This window comes from Perognathus longimembris, chromosome 9, assembly GCF_023159225.1.
Source record: "Perognathus longimembris pacificus isolate PPM17 chromosome 9, ASM2315922v1, whole genome shotgun sequence".
Classification (NCBI taxonomy): domain Eukaryota; kingdom Metazoa; phylum Chordata; class Mammalia; order Rodentia; family Heteromyidae; genus Perognathus; species Perognathus longimembris.
The window spans coordinates 26,511,741-26,530,770 of NC_063169.1; the positions used below are offsets into that span (position 1 = coordinate 26,511,741).

Genomic DNA, 19,030 nt, shown 5'->3' on the forward strand with positions numbered 1-19,030 from the left:
CTTGAGCCACAGCGCCGCTTCTGGCCGTTTTCTGTATATGTGGTGCTGGGGAATCGAACCTAGGGCCTCGTGTATCCGAGGCAGGCACTCTTGCCGCTAGGCTATATCCCCAGCCCCATTTGAACACAAATTTCTTTGACAAGGTGTTGTGCAAAAAGGGTACAGTTACATAGTAGGGCATATTACCAAGTTTCTGTCTCTACTTGTGTATCACAGTTCTCCAAGAGACTTCCGTGGGAGGAAGATCTTCCAGGAGAAGCTGTAGGGTTATCAGGCCCCACTTCTCCTGAAAGTGTGGCTGTGGATTTCACAGCTGTCAGCAAGCTTTGTTACGCTTGCCTAACTTCACTGTATGATGCTAGCCTTTTCCTCAGTTTGGGAACAAAACAGGTTTTTACACTTGAATTCTGTGAGGCCAGGATTTGAGATGGAAGGGCTGTTTTAGGGGGTTGTAGCATGTGGTTGGAGGCGAGGAAGCCCAGTGGCCTCTTAGAGATGTCCCCTTTGTTTCAGGATGACTACATGGAAGCACTGGCCCGGCTCCACCTCACCGTGACCAGGGCCTACAAGGTGAACGCCGACATCAACTTTGAGGTCTTCATTCATAAAGTGGATGGACTGTCAGATGACCACAAAATCGAAACCCAAAGAGATATTCACCAGAGAGCAAACGATGACCTTGCAGACGCTGGATTAGAAAAAATCCACCTCAGGTGAGAATGGAGACACCTTAGGGATGGCTGTGAAGAGGGAGAAAGGCTAGGACGGCATCTCAGCGCAGTTGGCTGAATGCAGACAGTAGTAGCTCGTGTGTCATTTGTGCTGAGAGGATTTGGAAAACATGAGTTTTACACATGCTAATACTAGTCATTGCTGAAAATAGTGTTGTGTTCTGTTTGGGTTTAATAAGTGATTAAAGCTAATGCCCGCTTCCTATATAAAAAATACATAGTCAGCCAAGTGCTGTTGGCTCATGCTTATAATCCCAGCTATTTAGGAGGCTGAGATCACAGTTTGAAACCAGTCTAGGTAGAGAAGTCTGTGAGACTCTTAGCTCGAATAAACAGAAAAAGCTGTGGGTTGGGCAGTGGTTCAAGTGGTAGAGCACTAACCTTGAACAAAAGAAGCTTAAGGACAGGGCCCAGGCCTTGAGTTCAAGCCTCAGGACCAGCAAAATAAACAAATAATAAGATAAATGAAAATACATAGCCAGTAATCCTAGCTATTTGAGAGGTTGAAATTTGAGGATGGTGAGTTCAAGCCAGCCTGGGCGGACAGGTCCAAAATACTCCTATCTCCAGTTAACCAGCAAGGTATGAGGTATGGCTCAAGTGGTAGGGTGCCAGTCATGAACAGAAAAAGTCAAACGAAAGCAAGAGAATCTGAGCTCAAGCCCTAGTTCCAGCATAAGGAAAAGGACCAGTTGCCAGGCATTGGTGTCTCATGCCTATAATCCTACCTACTCAGGAGGCTTGATTTGAGTATTGCAATTCGAAGCCAGCCCAGGCAGGAAAGTCCATGAGACTCAGCCAGAAGTAGAGCTGTGGCTCAAGTGGTAAAGAGCTAGTCTTGAACCAAAAAGCTCAGTGACAATGCTCAGGCCCCAAGATTGGCACAAAAACAAAACCAAAAAACCCAATCTATCTAATCCAGGAAATTAATCAATATTGAAAATAACCTAATAGAAAGACACACAAAAGAAAGCGTCTCCATTAGTGTTTCTGGAATAACATATGCATAATTCATTTTGTCAATTGGAAAATGAAAAACAGTTTAGTTCGTCATTGTTAATAATGTAACATCTGTGAACTGGACTGGAGGCTAGCATACAGTGGGGCTTGTTTTGTTGACTGTGAGGAACCTGGCTTCTCCTGTAGCTCAAACACCAGGGCATATGGCCCAGTGGTAGAGTGCTTGCCTCGTATATGAAGCCCTAGGTTCAATTCCTCAGCACCACATATACAGAAAATGGCCAGAAGTAGCACTGTGGCTCAAGTGGCAGAGTGCTAGCCTTAAGCAAAAAGAAGCCAGGGACAGTGCTCATGCTCAGTCGGGGGCCAGAACCATCCCAGATCTAGCATTTGGGGAGTGAGGAGGAATGGGAGTTAAGGCACAGGGGGTTTTACCAAGGTCACATGAGTTCTGGAGGGGGCTGGGATGCCTGTGTGAGGACACCAGAGACAGAAGGGAGATGACACAGCACAAGAAAACCTCTCAGCCATAGGCAAATAGGATGAAATGTTGTCTTATCTTCCAGCTTTTATCTGACCAGCATATATGATCACTCAATATTTGAAGCTTTTAGCAAAGTGGTTCAGAAACTGATTCCACAACTTCCAACACTGGAGAATTTGCTCAACATCTTTATCTCAGTAAGTAAACAATTTCCTGTTAACATTTACAGGAGTGAAAAGTCTAGTTTCTGCTTGTTCTTACAGGATTTCAATGATTACAGTTATTTTAGATCCTTTAAAAATTAGTTCAGAAAACGTAGACTTCACTGGTCTAAACAAAGTATTTATTCTCACTATAGGCAGTCATCAGCGCTAATAAAATCCAGCAGAAGAAAGTGAGATTGGCTCATGTCTGGGATCCTAGCTACTCAGATATGAGACTGAGGATCATAGTTCAAAGCCAACATGGGCAGAAAAGTCCATGAAACTCTTATCTCCAATTGACCAGCAAAAAGCCAGGAGTAAAAACTAAACATAGAACCTTCCTATGACCCAGGCATACCAGCATTGGTGATCTACCCAGATCAATACAGGTCAAGATGTGGTAAAGATACCTGCACATCCATGTTTGTTGTGCACTATTCACATAGCCAAGTAATAGAAACTGCCCAGATGCCCTGCAATAGATGAGTAGATGAAAAAAAAGTGGTACCTATACACAGTGGAACTTTACTCATGCATTAGAAAGAGTAAAATTATGTCATTTGTAGGGAAATAATCGGACCTAGAGTAAATCACATTAAGTGAGTTAAGCTAAGCTCAGAAAGACCAGTGGCACAAGTTTTCTCTCATAAGAGGAAACTAGATCTAAAATACAACGAGAGGTAAATTATACAGGACACTAGGCATTTACCCACCAACTGAGACTAAACGAGGATACTCTTAGAGGAGGCACTCAAAGCTAAACACTTAAAATACTATTTATTGAAGCAAATTCTGGGAAATGGAACCAAGGGTTTTGTTGGTGGTGGTCGTGGAGGTGTTGTCTGTTTTTGTTCAGGGGTTTTGGTTTTTTGTTTGATGCTTCTTGTCTTGGGGTGGGGCATGAAGCAGCCACAGAAATGGAGGGAGGAAAGTGAACAAATGGAGTCATGATATTCAGTAGACACTGTGTGGAAAAGAAATTATGCAACTTGTAGGCAAGGATGGGAGGGGAAAGCAAAGGAACAGGTGACACTGTCCAGAAAGAAGTGTACTAATTTCATGATTTATGACCCTGTACAACATCTTAGGAACATCAATAAAATTATATATGAGATCTGAAGACTGAGATTTAAAGTCAGCCTAGGCAGGAAAAATCAATAAGATTCTTTCTCTCCAGTTACCCAGCAAAAAGCTGGAAGTGGAGTTGTGGCTCAAGTGGTAGAGTACTAGCCTTGAGCAAAAAAAACCCAAAAAACAAGTGACAGAGCCTAGGCCTTGTTTGAGCCCTAGTATCAGCACACGCATGCGTGTGTGTGCGCACACAGACACACACATACCTAAGACAGTGTAGTTTAAATTGCAATAAAGTAGTACAACTTCAAATTATTAGAAGTGTAATTTCTGCTTATTGTATTTGACACTAAGAATGGCTTATCATTTTGCAATTTAATTTTTTTTCTTTTTTTTTTGGCCAGTCCTGGGCCTTGGACTCAGTCAGGGCATGAGCACTGTCCCTGGCTTCTTTTTGCTCAAGGCTACCACTCTGCCACTTGAGCCACAGCGCCACTTCTGGCCATTTTCTGTATATATGGTGCTGGGGAATTGAACCCAGGGCTTCATGTATAAGAGGCAAGCACTATTGCCACTAGGCCATAGCCCCAGCCAAATTTTTTTCTTTTTTCATCATAAAAAGTAGCTCCTATTGATTGTACAGCTTAATGGCTTTTATTGTGACCTTTTATTAGCAGCATTGCCACCTGAGCCCCTCCCTTTCCTTTTAACCCCCAAAGACTCCCTGTTCTGATTGTTGGGTGGCATACTATTTTATGTAACCAAGATGCAATCTGAAGTCAGTTGTTGCTTTTAAGGTACCGTTCCTCTTTTTGTTTCAGAATTCTGGGATTGAAAAGGCCTTTCTGTTTGACGTGGTCAGTAAAATATACATTGCCACGGACAGCACTCCGGTGGACATGCAGACCTATGAGCTGTGCTGTGACATGATAGATGTGGTCATTGACATCTCCTGTATTTATGGGTAAGTGAAACTCAGGCCTTCCTCCCCAGGGTGGCGTGGAGCTCAGCAGATAGCACTCATAGACAAGAAGCTCTGGGATCAAATTCAGTTCCTTTATCCTTTTCATAACTTTTAAGGCACTTTTGTATTTATTGATTTGATTTTAATACTTTTGCTTGGGTGTGTATATTCATGTATTTGATTTGGCAGTGCTAGGGCTTGTATCTGATTTGGTAATGCTAGGGTTTGAACACAGGTATTGTTGTTTGCTAGACAGGCACTCTGCTAGTGAGCCACGCCTCCCTTCTTTGTGGGTTTCTTTAATGTTGTTGTTAGTAATGGGGCTTGAACTCAGGACCTGGGTGCTGTCTCTGAGCTTTTCTGCTCAGGGATAGCACTCTACCACTTAGAGCAATAGCTGCATTTCTGGCTTTCTGGTGGTTAATTGGAGATAAGAGTGTCATGGACTTTCCTGCTCAGGCTGCTTTGAAGTTTGATCCTCAGATCTCAGCTTCCTGAGGTAACTAGGATTACAGGTGTAAGCCACCAGTGCTGGGCTGTGTTGGTTATTTTTTACTTTGGGCCTTTCCTTTCTAAACTGACACTCTCTGAACTGTGATCTGCCTGTTTTCAGATTTCCATTGTAGTTGGAAGGACAGGAGCTTGCCACCACCCAGATTCTTCCACTGATACTTGGAGTCTTGTAGACTTTTCTGACCAGATGGGCCTTGAGCCTTGATCCTCACAATGTCAGCCTCCTAAATAGCTAGAATTATAGGTGACAGCCCACAGCACCAGGCTAATGTATATGTTTTTAAAACAGAAAGTTATTAGTAGACCATAAGATGTGCAGTAAAAATAACAAATATTGAGTAAAAGCCTAGGAGCATAGTACTGACTTCACTGTGGGCATCATGTGATTTAATTCTCAATTATTCCCTGAGGTAGGAGCTACTATACCAATGTTACAGATTAGGAAACTTATTAAATTTCAGAGTGGCTGGCTTTCTAACTGCTACTCACATTTTTAGTAAGGGGAAGAATTAGAATTTGAACTTGGGCCTAAATCCTGATTCTCTGCTGAAAACCTGTCATCATATCATATACCTTTGTGAGATATAAATAGATACAGGTTTGAACCCTCACACATCTCACTAATATTTCCACTGTCCTATTTGTTACAGAAAATAACTGCTGAGATTTTTTTTTAAATTGTGCCAGACTGGGGGCTTGAACTCTGGGCCTGGGTGCTATATTCCTGAGGTTTGCGTTTTGTTTTGTTTTTTTGCACAAGGCTGGTGGTCTACCACTTGAGCCACAGCCCTACTTCCACCTTTTTTGGTGGTTAATTGGAGAAGAGAGTCTCATGGACTTTCCTGCCTAAGTTGGCTTCCAATATTTTGATCCTCAGATCTCAACCTCCTGAATAGCTAAGATTGCAATCTCCAGTGCTATAAAAAACAACAACAACAAAAACTATAAAGGAGAAAAACTTGATTGTGTTACTACAGATTAAAATCTCTCACAATTAGGAATACGCAGGACAAGAATCATACTGAGTGTGAACTAGTTTATCTAATGACCACAGGGCATGCATTGCTGTCTGTTTGTAATGGAGTTTACATTGCTTTCCTGTGCTAGAGGAGGTCAAATTCATTGTCCTATTCATTGCTTGACTCCACAACACAGACTGAGTAATGCCTCACCTAGCTTTACACCATCTCCTGTGGACTTGAAAGTCTCAGTCCTACCACTTTTCATTGATTGATCTTTTGCCCTCCTTGTCAGGTTTTCTCTGTTAACTCTCTCTCTCTCTTTCTCTCTCTCTCTCACACACACACCACTATTTTTCACTATGCATAAATTGTAGGTGCCCTCTTTTTGAGATTTGTGATTTGTAACACACACACACACCACTGTTTTTCACTATGCATAAATTGTAGGTGCCCTCTTTTTGAGATGTGTGTGCGTGTGTGCGCACGCACGCGCGTGCTGGTGCTGGGGCTGGAATTCAGAGCCTAGCTATTGTCGTCCCTTAGCTTTTTCCACTCAAGGCTAGGACTCTACTACTTGAGTCACATCTCTACTTCCAGCTTTATTTTTAGTGGTTAATTAGAAGTAAGAGTCTCTTGGGCTTTCCTACCCAGGCTGGTTTCTAACCTCCATCCTCAGATCTCAGCCTTCTGAGTAACTAAGATTATAGGGTGAACCACCTGTGCCCAGCTTTATTGCCCTCCTTCCCCCACCCCCTACTCTGGGGCTTGAACTCAGGGTCTGGGCACTGTCTCTGAGCATTTTCACTCAAGGCTCAAAGTAGTAGAGAACTTTGAGCCCACAGGGCCACTTCCAGTTTTCTAGTGGTTAATTGGACTTGGCTGCTCAGGCTGGCTTTGAACCATAATCCTCAGATCTCAGCCTCCTGACTAGCTAGGATTTCAGGTATGAGCCACTGATGCCTGGCTTTTATTGGTATTTTTAAGTGCTTCACAAACACTTGATTTTTCCTGCATCAGTCTTTTATTTTTAAGCCCCACGGGCTTGACCTTGGAATAGCTGAATGGAAGCTGAATGCCTGATTACAATCTAGATTGCTGTGGTAATCAAGCACAAAGTACAGCACGATTAATCTGGCACATATTTCCCGATATGGATGATCATTATTGTGCCATATGGTAATTAGATATAAGTGGCAGTTGTTCATGTGAATGATGTTAATCAGAGTTACTTTGCCCGGCTAAAACAAACACGGGCAGGGAAGAGCTGGCTGGAGGAAGCTGGGCTCTTGCAGCACATTATTGATGTGGGCCGGGGGAGCCCCAGATTTCCCACAGGGTTCAGAAGTAGTCTGGGTCACAGTGGTTCTGCGCTGGCATGGCATTGAGACAGCCTCATTCACCACAGGCTGGGGGTGGTGGAGGTGCAGCCTGGCCCCTCCCAGCAGCCAGGAAATGGTCAGCCTGTGACTGGAGGTCATGCCCCACTTGCCCTGCTGCTTGAGGGAGCCCATAGGGCCTACAGAGTCACTACCTGGTTCCCCAGGAATCTGTCAGCTGAAGTTCTGGGTAGAGGTCAGTTCTCAACCCTACACAACACACCAGAACACAACACACACACTTTAACCTTCATGTGTTTCTTTTTCTTTTTTCCAGTCCTGGGGCTTGAACTCAGGGCCTAAGCACTGGCCCTACCTTCTTTTGCTCAAGGCTAGCACTCTACCACTTGAGCCACAGCACTACTTGTGGGTTTTTCTGTTTATGTGGTACTGAGGAATCGAACCCAGGGCTTCATGCATGCTAGGCAAGCACTCTACCACTAAGCCACATTCCCAGCCCTAACTTTGTTATTTTTGGTCCATCATGGGGCTTGAACTAAGGGCATGGTCACTGTCCTTGCTCTTTTTTTCTCAAGGCTTCTACCACTTTGAGCCACAGCTCCACTTCTGGTTTTTTGATGATTAATTGGAGATAAGAGTCTCATGGGCTTTCTTGCCTGGGCTAGCTTTGAACTGCGAAATCCTTAGATCTCAGCTTCCTGAGTAGGTAGGATTACAGGCAAGAACCACAGGTGCATAGCTTGTTTTCTGATTTATGTAGATTTTAGGATGATGAGATCACTTTGTACAAATAATTTTAATCTTTTTTCATTCTAACATTATTATTTAACAATTTTCCTGTTAGCAAATGATGTTTATTAATAGATCTAATATTTTTTCTTTGTTTTGTTTTTGGGTTTTTGGGCGGGCCAGTCCTGGGGCTTGGACTCAGGGCCTGGGCACTGTGGTGCTGAGGAATCAAACCCAGGGCTTCCTGTATATGAAGCAAGCAATCTTGCCACTAGGCCATATTCCCAGCCCTAGATCTAATGTTTGATATATAGTATATGTTGACTTAAATTTTTTCAATATAACTTATTTGATCGGGTAAAACATTCTGAATGTTTTAGCTAATTGTTCTCAGAGCATTAGTTATCAAGAGTTAGTTATCATTAGTTAGCAAGAGAAATTCAGTCTTAAAAAAGTAGTGGTTTGGGCTGGGAATGTGGCTTAGTGGTAGAGTGCTTGCCTAGTATGCATGAAGCACGGGGTTCAATTCCTCAGTACCACATAAACAGAAACAGCTTGAAGTGACACTGTGGCTTTGAGCTTAAGAAGCTCAGGGACAGTGCCCAGGTCCTGAGTTCATGCCCCAGCACTGGCAAGAAAAAAAAAAGAAAAAAAGAAGTAGTGGCTTAAGGTTGGCACTGGTGGCCCATGCCTGCAATCCTATTAGCTACTCAGGAGGCTGAAATCTGAGGATCATGGTTCAAAGCCAGTCCAGGCAGGAAAGGCCAGAATCTTATCTCCAATTAACCAGCAAAAAATCTGGAAATGGATCTGTAACTCAAAGTGGTAGAGACCACCCTTGAGTACAAAAGCTCCGGGACAGTGCCCAGACCCTGAGTTCAAGCTCCAGTTCCAACACAGTGCCCTTCCCCAACAACAACGATATTTCCTTTAAAATACATTTCAGTGGATGGACCTAGAACAAATCATGTTAAGTGAGGTAAGCCAGACTCACAGAGACAAACAGCGTATATTTTCTCTCTTATGCAGAAGCTAGATCTAAAATACACTGGGAAATGATAAATCTTACAAGACTCTAAGGCATTCACAGACAGTGAGACCAAAGGAATCCTCTTTGGTCTTAGGAGTGGCACCCAAAGGCATAATGCTATGTGCATATGATCATATAAAATAATATTTATTGAAATGAACCCCAGGAAATGGAAATGAGTTTTTTTTCTTGTTTTCTTTTTGTCTTGTTTGTTAGTTTATCTGTCTTTGGGAGGGTAGGGGGGGCACAGAAGTGAAGGGACAAAGGGTGAACAAATGCAACTGTGGTACTCATTAGACACTGATGTTGAAAATGAACTATATAGGGGCTAGGGATATAGCCTAGTGGCAAGAGTGCCTGCCTCAGATACACGAGGCCCTAGGTTCGAATCCCCAGCACCACATATACAGAAAACGGCCAGAAGCGGCGCTGTGGCTCAAGTGGCAGAGTGCTAGCCTTGAGCGGGAAGAAGCCAGGGACGGTGCTCGGGCCCTGAGTCCAAGGCCCAGGACTGGCCAAAAAAAAAAAAGAAAATGAACTATATAACTTGTGGGTGGGTCAGAAGAGAAGAACTGGGAGGGAGGGAAAGAAAGGATGGCATCGTCCAAAAAGGAATGTACTCCTTACCTGACTTATATAACCATAACCCTTCTGTATATCACCTTTATAATAATAAACTAAATTTACATTTTTTTCAGGCTCTTTATTAAGCCAGGCTTGTTACTCTATCCCTTCACTCATTTAAAAGACTAGAGCATTGCCACATAGTCCTAGTTCACACCTGTAGTCCTAGCTACTCTGGAGGCTGAGATCTGAGGATCATGGTTTGAAGCCAGCCTGGGCATACAAATCTGAGTGACACTTCTCTCAAATTAACCAGAAAAATACTGAAAGCTGAGGTGTGCCTGAAGGAGTACAGCACTGGACTTGGCCCTTCTGTAAGGCTCTGAGTTTGAGCTCTAGTATGCACATGTGCGTGCACACACACACACATGCACACACAGAGGGTTCAGGCATTAACTTTGATACTACTGAGGTCTATGATCTAGATTTGGGATCCTGGCTTTTCTTCTGCTATCAGCTTTCCTTTACAACTCAGCTTACAGTGACTCTAGCTCACCTACCTGGGGGACCCAGGCTCAGCATCCTCCAGCTTGTCCAGATTGTCCAGCTTGGTGGATGCTTCTGGTAGAGAAAGCATAACCATGGTCAGAACAGAGAATGGTGGCTGTCACATAGGAAATGTTCAATAAATGCTGTCAAGTAAAACTAATAAGGTTTAACACAATTCTAATGAAGTCAAATTATTCATATATTTGCAAAGCAAATGTACATTAGGAAATTTCTATAGTTTCAGATAAAGAGAGAAGGATAAGCACAGATCCCGTGAAAGCAAAGGATTCCTAACTGGCTCTACCAGTGTCTTTGGTGGGTCCAGTTTGGGCTATAATATTAGCTAATAAAGCCAGGTGCTGGTGGCTCATGCCTGTAATCCTAGCTACTCAGGAGGCTGAGATCTGAGGGTCATTGTTTAAAGTCCCTGAGAGGCTCTTATCTCCAATTAACCACTCAAAAACTGGAACTGCAACTGTGGCTCAAAGTCTTAGAGCACTAGCCTTGAGCAAAAGAGCTCCTAGACAGTGCCCAGAACCTGAGTTCAAGCCTCATGGCCGACAAAAATAGATGAGCTAATAGTCATTATCCATTTTATACATGCTCAGGGCTATGTATTGTCATTTTATTATTTTTGTGTATTTGTGCTGGAACTTGAACTTAGCACCTGGGATTGTCTCTTAGTTTTTTTGCTAGACCACTTGAGCCACACCTCCACTTCTGGCTGTTTGCTGGTTAATTGGAGATAAGAGTTTCCTAGCTTTGTCTGCCTGAACTGGCTTTATACCTTGATCCTCATCATATCTCAGCCTCCTGAGATACTAGAATTATAGGCAGGAGCCATTGGTGCCCTACCATTTTTGTGTTTTTGCTGAGCTGTTTATAAGTTGCATCCTTCTTGATTCTTTGCTTCTGGGCCCTTGAACATGTATCTGTTAGCAATAAGCACATTTTTTTTTTTTTCTGGAACTATAGTTTTAATGGTCAGACTTGGTAGCACATTTAGTATGGCTGTATTATTGTAGTACCTAAAAGGCAGCTTATATTCAAATTTTATCAATAGGCCTAATTATATTTTTTATTTTATTTTGTTATTATCTATTTCTTGTTTCTTGTTTTATTTTTATTTTCTGCAATGCTGAACTTAGATCCTTGCACAGGCTGGGCAAACACTCAACCATTGAATGACACTCCCAGCTGCCATTTCAGTCTACAGCACTTTATTCCCTGGCTTAGGGTCCTGCTCAGCATATCTGGTTGTCTTCAGATTCCAACCTGGAAGCTTTTGAGCTCTTCCTTTTTTGTTGTTTTTAATCAGACTATCCTTTTGACAGCCTGGCTCTTCTACCAGGTAAAAGAAAGCCTCGTTGGGGGACAAGAGGATAGTTCACCCCCCTCCCTGGCCAGTACTCCTCAGGGTCCTAGACAGTGGTCTAGCTCCTACTACTCTCTAAAAAAGTGGCTTATGAAGTAAGTGTGTGTGTGTGTGTGTGTGTGTGTGTGTGTGTGTGTGTGTATCTGTGTCCTAGGGCTGGAACTCAGAGCCTAGTTCGAGGCTAGCCCTCTTCCACCTGAGCCACAGCTTTCATGTGGTTAACTGAAGATAAGAGTCTCATAGACTTCCTGCTCAGGCTGGCTTTGAAGCACAATCCTCAGACCTCTCCGCCTCTGAGTGGCTAGGATTATAGGTGTGCTCCACCAGCACTGGATGGCTGTGCATTCTTGTGGTTGTTACTGAGATCTTTTGCTGAAAACAATGCAGGGGTAAATAACATGATTAAGATGATCATATTCTGTGTGTTAAAGCTGGTATCTGTCTCTGGGGTACAATTTCTAGTTCTTTCTCCATGATTAAATACATTTTGGTTTCTGTTCCCATTTAGTCTCAAAGAAGATGGAGCAGGAACCCCCTATGACAAGGAGTCAACAGCCATCATAAAGCTGAACAATACAACAGTTCTTTATTTAAAAGAGGTCACAAAGTTCCTGGCTCTCGTTTGCTTTGTCCGAGAGGAAAGCTTCGAAAGAAAAGGTAAATTTTTTTGGCGGGATGTAATTTTATTTGTTTTTAAGTTAAATTTTATTGACAAGGTGGTGTACAGAGGGGGTACAGTTACATAATAAGATAGTGAGTACATTTCTTGTCATATTTGTTATACCCTCCCTCATTTTTCTTTCCCTTTGGCAGGGTATAATTGTAAAGAATCACTGTATTATTATTTTTGTTTGTTTTTGTTTTGGCCAGTCCTGGGGCTTGGACTCGGGGCCTGAGCACTGTCCCTGGCTTCTTTTTGCTCAAGGCTAGCACTCTGCCACTTGAGCCACAGTGCCACTTCTGGCCATTTTCTTTTTTTTTTAAATTTAATTTATTTATTAATTGAACACAAATTTTTTGGACAGGGTGTTGTGCAAAAAGGGTACAGTTACATAGTAGGGGAGTGTGTACATTTCTTGTGATATCTTACGCCCTGTTTTTCTTTCCCTTCTCTAGGTCAGGTAGACATATATACAATATACAATGTATCAAGAACATATACAGTAGCCACGTTCTGGCCATTTTCTGTTTATGTGGTGTTGGGGAATTGAACCTAGGGCTTCATGTATACAAAGCAAGCACTCTTGCCACTAGGCCATATCCCCAGCCCCAAAGAATCACTTTAAAGCATACTGCCTTTGTTGCTTTGTTGTGGGTGTTCAGTGGCATGCCCTGGAAGTTAGTTTCCAGATTGTAGTCATAGGCCTCTTTCTTGATTGGTAGGCCTGCATGCATTAGGCCAGACATGCAGGGTTCTAAACCAGTGACCCTGCTGGCCCCCAGTGACGCCCTCTGGTGGTGATGAAATGGAACCAACCATATTACCCTAACCAGATCATCTGGCAGTTGAAGCCAGGCAGTTGCCAGGCTGTCTCTGAGCAGGGAGAGGCCTCCCCTGCCTGTATTGAGGGTGAAGGCTCATCTTCTGGTTCCACACTTCTAGGTCAAAGACTGTCCTTGCACTAGAGGTAGATTGATGTCTTACCAACCTTCCCACACTTAAAGCTTCCAAACCACAGGGATGATGTCATTATTCCACAAAAGGGGGAAGGCATATATTTAATAACACCACTAAATGTCTTTTCAAGAGCAAATTCAGTTTTATTTTAGAATCAAAGCAAAGAATCTCAGTTCTAAACTGAGAAATGTCAGGTTACCAATGTACCTAGGATATACACACACATACACACACACACACACACACACACACACACACACACGATCGTGGGGCTTGAATTTAAGGCCTGGGCACTGTCTCTGAGCTGTTTTGCTCAAGGCTAGTGCTCTACTACATTGAGCCATAGCTCCACTTCCAGTTTTCTAGTGAATCATTGGAGATAAGAGTCTCACAGGGACTTTCCTGCCCGGGCTAGCTTTGAACTGTCATCCTCAAATCTCAACCTCCTCAGTAGCTAGGCGTAAAGGGGGGCATGAGCCACCCGTGGCTACTTTGTTACACATATAAGCAGAAAGTTCCAAGTTATTTCTCACACCTTGTACTCAGAGTCCCACAAAATAAGATTATTTGGTTGCTCTTTGTTGCTGTTGGTTTGGTTTTTTTTTTCCACTTGCCTCACTAATTGCTTTGTTGGTCTTTTCCTGAAGAAATGCTTTTACTGCACTGTGGCTCACAGGCTCAGCCAGAGCAGCAGGGGGCACCACTGGGATGTCTTCCCCTCCTGGAGGGGAGGAGGCTGCTCTCTGCCAGGGCCCGGCTATACCTTGTATCACTTATCTGGAGAATTTCATCCTTGGCTCAAATCCCAAGTCCTATTTTTTTCTCTGGACAGGGATTTGGAAACATTACCTGATGGATTGAAATAATTACTTGGCCAGTTTATTAAAGATGGAAAATAGAACCTTACCCTAGTTGGTGTAAAGAAAATTTACCCTTTACTCTCTTTAAAAGGGGATAATAAAGAAATTCCCTTTTATATTCTGGATTATTTTTAAAAATTTATTTCTGTGTGACTGATGTGTCTCTGAAAACACAAGAAGATAATCACTCCACAATTTCTCCACTTAAAATTTATTTTATATTGAAAAATTGACTGTTGGTGATGTTGGTGAGGTGGTTGAATTTCTGAGTTTGGAGTTGACATGAGGTGTTTATTAGTGTTTAACAATCAGGGACTTGGACTGGGAATATGGCTTAGTGGTAGAGTGCGTACTTCATATACATGAAGCCCTGGGTTCATTTCCTCAGCACCACATATACAGAAAAAGCCAGAAGTGGCCCTGTGGCTCAAGTGGGTAGAATGCTAGCCTTGAGCAAAAAGAAGCTAGGGACAGTGCTCAGGCCCTGAGTTCAAGCCCCAGGACTGGAGAAAAAAAAAAAAAGAATCAGGGACTTTAGATTCCCTATGGCTTATGAAAGTAGTTTACATGAGTAAGAGATATTTAGTAGCTGACTGATATTTAGAATTCTGACACACTTTCAAGTCAGGATCTGCTTCCCCTCAGAATCAGGCCTTCTGCAAGGGACATTTTTTCATTTAAGATTCATTTATTTGCTTTATGTGTGTATGTATATGTGCATGTATACAAGTACTAGAGCTGGAACTCAAGGCCTCGTGCTGTTACTTAGCTTTTTTGCTCAAAGCTAGTGCTCTACTGCTTAAACCACAGCTCTACTTCTGCCTTTTTGCTTGTTAATTGGAGGTAAGACTTTCAGGGATTTTTCTGCCCAGCCTAACTTTTGAACCACAATTCTCAGATCCTTATTTCTTGAAATGCTAGGATTAACAGGCATGAGCCACCAGTACCCAGCTTATTGTTAACTTTTGAGACAGTCTTGCTATACAGCCCAGGCTGGCCTGGAACTTGAATTCTCCCTGCCTCAGCCTGATTTTATCTTCACTGTAAATTAATCTTTACATTCTGAAAGGTAAAAAAGCACTGTACAGTTCAGTGGTTCTTCTGATCCTTCGGGTCAGAGAAACTTTTCAGAATGTGATACACATTCTAGGAATGTTCTTGAAGAACCACCTTTATGAGCTTCTAGTAGTTTTATCATAGTTTCTGGAGTCCCAAGCCCTTTAGGTTGATGGCTGCTCCTCTGTTGCCCCCTCCTGACTGATATGAAAAGATGAGTTTATTTCTATGTAATACTGACAAAAGATTTTTGTCCTCCAGGGCTTATCGACTATAATTTTCACTGCTTCCGGAAGGCCATCCATGAAGTTTTTGAGGTGAGGATGAAAGTAGTAAAATCTCGGAAGGTTCAGAATCGGCTGCAGAAAAAAAAAGCCACCCCTAATGGAACCCCTCGTGTGCTACTGTAGAGGTTTTGGAAATGTCTTTTGACATGAGATCTTTTAGCAGAGGCTGCTATACTAAGTCACGCTAAAGAAGAGGAAGGAGAAGACTGGGACATTTGACCTGAATTTGTTGTTAAAAATAATTACTTCAACTCTCTTAATCTTTTGTTTTTTTTTTTAATAAAGCACTTTGAAGCAAAAACTTGTATAGTAACTATGAAGTGAAACCAACTGTACCTTCCTGATACAAATGTTAGCTTTTCTGAAGGGTGTGCACACTGCCAGGAACTGTACATATTTTGCACTTTTTCATGTTTTTTCTTCACTGAACTGAACTTTGATAAGATTACTTTTCTAAGCTCCTTTCTGTACTTGGTGTATAGGACACAGATACTGTAGTTTGTCCTTATAGTAGTCAGAAATCAATCAAAAACCAATGTATTGCTAATGGCTGTTTTTGTAAATTGGGATATCTTTGCTACTACTTAAGCTCAATCATTTTTTTTTCAGTGGAACTGGAGCAGATTGGAGCTAGAAGCTCCTAAAGCAATAAGAGCCATCCCCCATTTCTAACAGGTATACAGGACTTTTATAGACAAATATTAGCCCCAAACTTACCTAAAACTTTCTATCTCTGAGGCTGCGCTTCCCTATCCAACAGTTTGTACGATGCTTTTTACCTTGACACACATCCTTCCACTTACTTTATACAAGAGGTGATTTCTTTTTTGCTAAACTGTTATTCTTTAGAACCTTTGGGACCAGATTTCCAAAATGGTGCCAATCACTGGAGAGAGATCCAGATATTGTTGAGGCAGAGTTTCTGAGGTTCTTCTGTAACTACCACTTAGGGCTAAAATTACTTCAGAGGCCAAATGGTGTTGGCCATTGTAGACTACAGTTCTGTAACTTGGCTCTTCCCAATGGCCTGCTGTTGTGCAGTGTTTAGGACCAGTCTTTCACTGTTTCATGACCATAGTGACTCCCACTGGTTTCATTTTCCACCTGAGTCACCTTTTCATCTGTGCTACTCTGCCTCCAGTCCTCTGCCTGCTCCCCCTCAGGACTGACTTCAGCCTGCCTCCCACATGCTGTGCAAGGCTGAGGAGTCAGCTGAAAGCCCCCAACCACCAGTGGGTGGCTGGAAGAGGCAGTTATCATTGGTCATGTGTTTGTTTCTAGAAAGTTCTCTCACTTGTATTTACCTTAGACTAGTAGGAAATGGAGAATCCTAAATCCAGCCCTATGCTAAACTATTCCAAGTATATATATCCATCCCAAAGGGCAATATTCTGATATGTTTGTGGAACATTAGGGGAAAAAATACATATTTTTAGTCAGAGCATCTTAGGGCCATCAGAGCTGATCCTAGCAAAATGTACAAAGTCCCTAAAAGCAACTTGTCCACAAAAGGCCCACACTTCTCTCCTCCCCTCCCCAAGTCCTATTTTGAAGATGATAACTGAAATTAGTGGCTGATTGGGACTTAAGCTTTGAGCGTCCCAAGGATCTGTGCATTTTTAAAAGAAATTTCCAGGAATCATTAAGGTACCTTAACTCCTTCCCTCATGACTCTCACTCAGAACCCTAGATGGGGAGGGTGCAGGGTTCCAAAGGTCTTTTCTCCCATTTGCAGAGCTGTCACCTGTTGGGCTTTGCCAACAGGTCTGATACGTGTGTTATTTGTATAAATCTCTTAATATTTTTACAGACATTTCTTTCTGAATAAGCAACCAATGAGTCAAGTTTTGAATATGACTATCCTCAAGTTAGAGATACTTGTCTAGCTGATAAATTACACATTACCTAATTTTATGTATATGTATACATGTATACATATGTGCCTATACATATGTATATGTGTGTATGTGTGTGCATGTGTACACACACATAACCAAGTGGAGCTTCCGTTTTTATGCTGGTTATATGATGGGGTTTTTCTATTGTTGTTAAAATGTGCCTTAAAAAGCCTGTTACTTCAAGAGCACATGATTCTTTGGGGGAAAGGCAAAAAATCCTATGGCATAGGACGATGCAAGCTGACGGAAACACATGCACTGCACTCTTCAGCAATCACATGCTTATATAGATGTCTGCCTCAAACCCTGTAAGTGTGACAATGACCTTAACTAAAGATGTAGGAGGTGGGTCTTCATGTTCAAGTCTTTTAAGTTGTGCTATTGGGGTTATAAGGTCTTTTGTGTTTTATCTTTGATATGAGGATTAGCTCCCATGTTATCAAAATGGATGTATGTCCACATTTCATGTTCAGAGTGGGGCTGTAAACAGGGAGACCAAGCCCATCCCAACAGTGACCACACTGGATCATGTGTGCTCAGTTTTAAGAGTTGAAAACTTGACGTACAGGTTTCTAGAGCAAGATGGCCTTTTGCCTCTTGAGTCAAGTAGAATGCGAATGTAGAGGTAAGACTGTGAATCATCATCTTTGATTATTTTCAGTGATATAGATGACCATGAATGACCAGTATGGAGTGTGTTTATCGAAGGGATAGAAATTTTTTTAAAAAGAAAAAACTGGTTAACATTCACAAAGTGTTATTTTGTGATCATAATGTATTTTGACCCTTAAATATAGAACTAATATTAAAAAATCACAGCAAAACTGTTAATATGTGGGTTATCTGCCAACTCTTGTTTGAAACATAATCCAAAAAAGTAGCTGAACTGTTATGATTATTAAAGATCACATGCATTCAGCGAGCACAGACTGGTTGTAATTTGTATAATTTGAACCTCGATCCTCAGATCTCAAGCTTCTGAGTAGCTAGGATTATAGATGTGAGGCATCAGTGCCTGGGTTTTAAGCTCTTTTTCTTCAGAGTTGGGGTCAAACCACAGGCCTTGCAATCAGTCTACCACTGAGCCAACTCCTGCTTTTTCAAACTCTCCACTCTTCTATATTTAAGTATGTTGTACTTAAAGCACTTTGTCAGGCTGGTGAAATGGCCAAGAGTGCTTGCCTCATCATATACATGAAGCCCTAGGTTCAATTCCTCAGCACCACATATACAGAAAACGGCCAGAGGTGGCACTGTTGCTCAAGTGGCAGAGTGCTAGCCTTGAGCAAAAAGAAGGCAGGGACAGTGCTCAGGCCCTGAGTCCAAGGCCCAGGACTGGCCAAAACAAAACAAAACAAAACAAAGGACTTTATCATTTATAATCATTAAACGACTTTTCTAGAATGCATGTTTAAAAGCACATGTCATATTCATGATATGGTAAGACTTCATTTTTCTCCAAAAATTTAAATTTAAATCAATGAGTTGTACAAAGGGGTTCATTTTAGCATATCCATATATGAATACAATGTACCTGATCACACTCGCCCCTTTCGTCACTCTCCCAAACCCTTTCCTTCCCCAATCTCAACTAGTGTCACTGTTCCATTTTCACACATTTCGCAAATAGTTTTGAACATATTCACCCTCCTTTACTCTCTGCACTCTACTACAGATGGGATCTCATTTTATTTTAAGCATATCTGTAACTCCCTTCTGTGAGGAGATTGGGTTCTTCGACTGAAAGAATGTATAGCTGTTCCTATTTGAGAAGTTGCATACCACACACATAAAGCAGTTTCTTTAGCACAAATTTGCTCCAGTTTATAAATTTTGTTT

The 19,030-nt window shown here is 42.1% G+C and overlaps 1 protein-coding gene across 1 annotated transcript in view; it reads left to right on the plus strand.

Annotated features, from left to right (window-relative positions):
* Nucleotides 1–17,914, plus strand: part of Rragd (Ras related GTP binding D) — a 38,381-nt gene extending 20,467 nt beyond the window's left edge. The window contains exons 3-7 of the mRNA XM_048353844.1: nt 514–713; nt 2,258–2,372; nt 4,271–4,413; nt 11,981–12,129; nt 15,268–17,914. Coding sequence (XP_048209801.1) covers nt 514–713; nt 2,258–2,372; nt 4,271–4,413; nt 11,981–12,129; nt 15,268–15,416 — 756 coding nt within the window. The 3' untranslated portion in view covers nt 15,417–17,914. The remainder of the gene's footprint in view (nt 1–513; nt 714–2,257; nt 2,373–4,270; nt 4,414–11,980; nt 12,130–15,267) is intronic.
* The last annotated feature ends 1,116 nt before the right edge of the window (nt 17,915–19,030 follow it).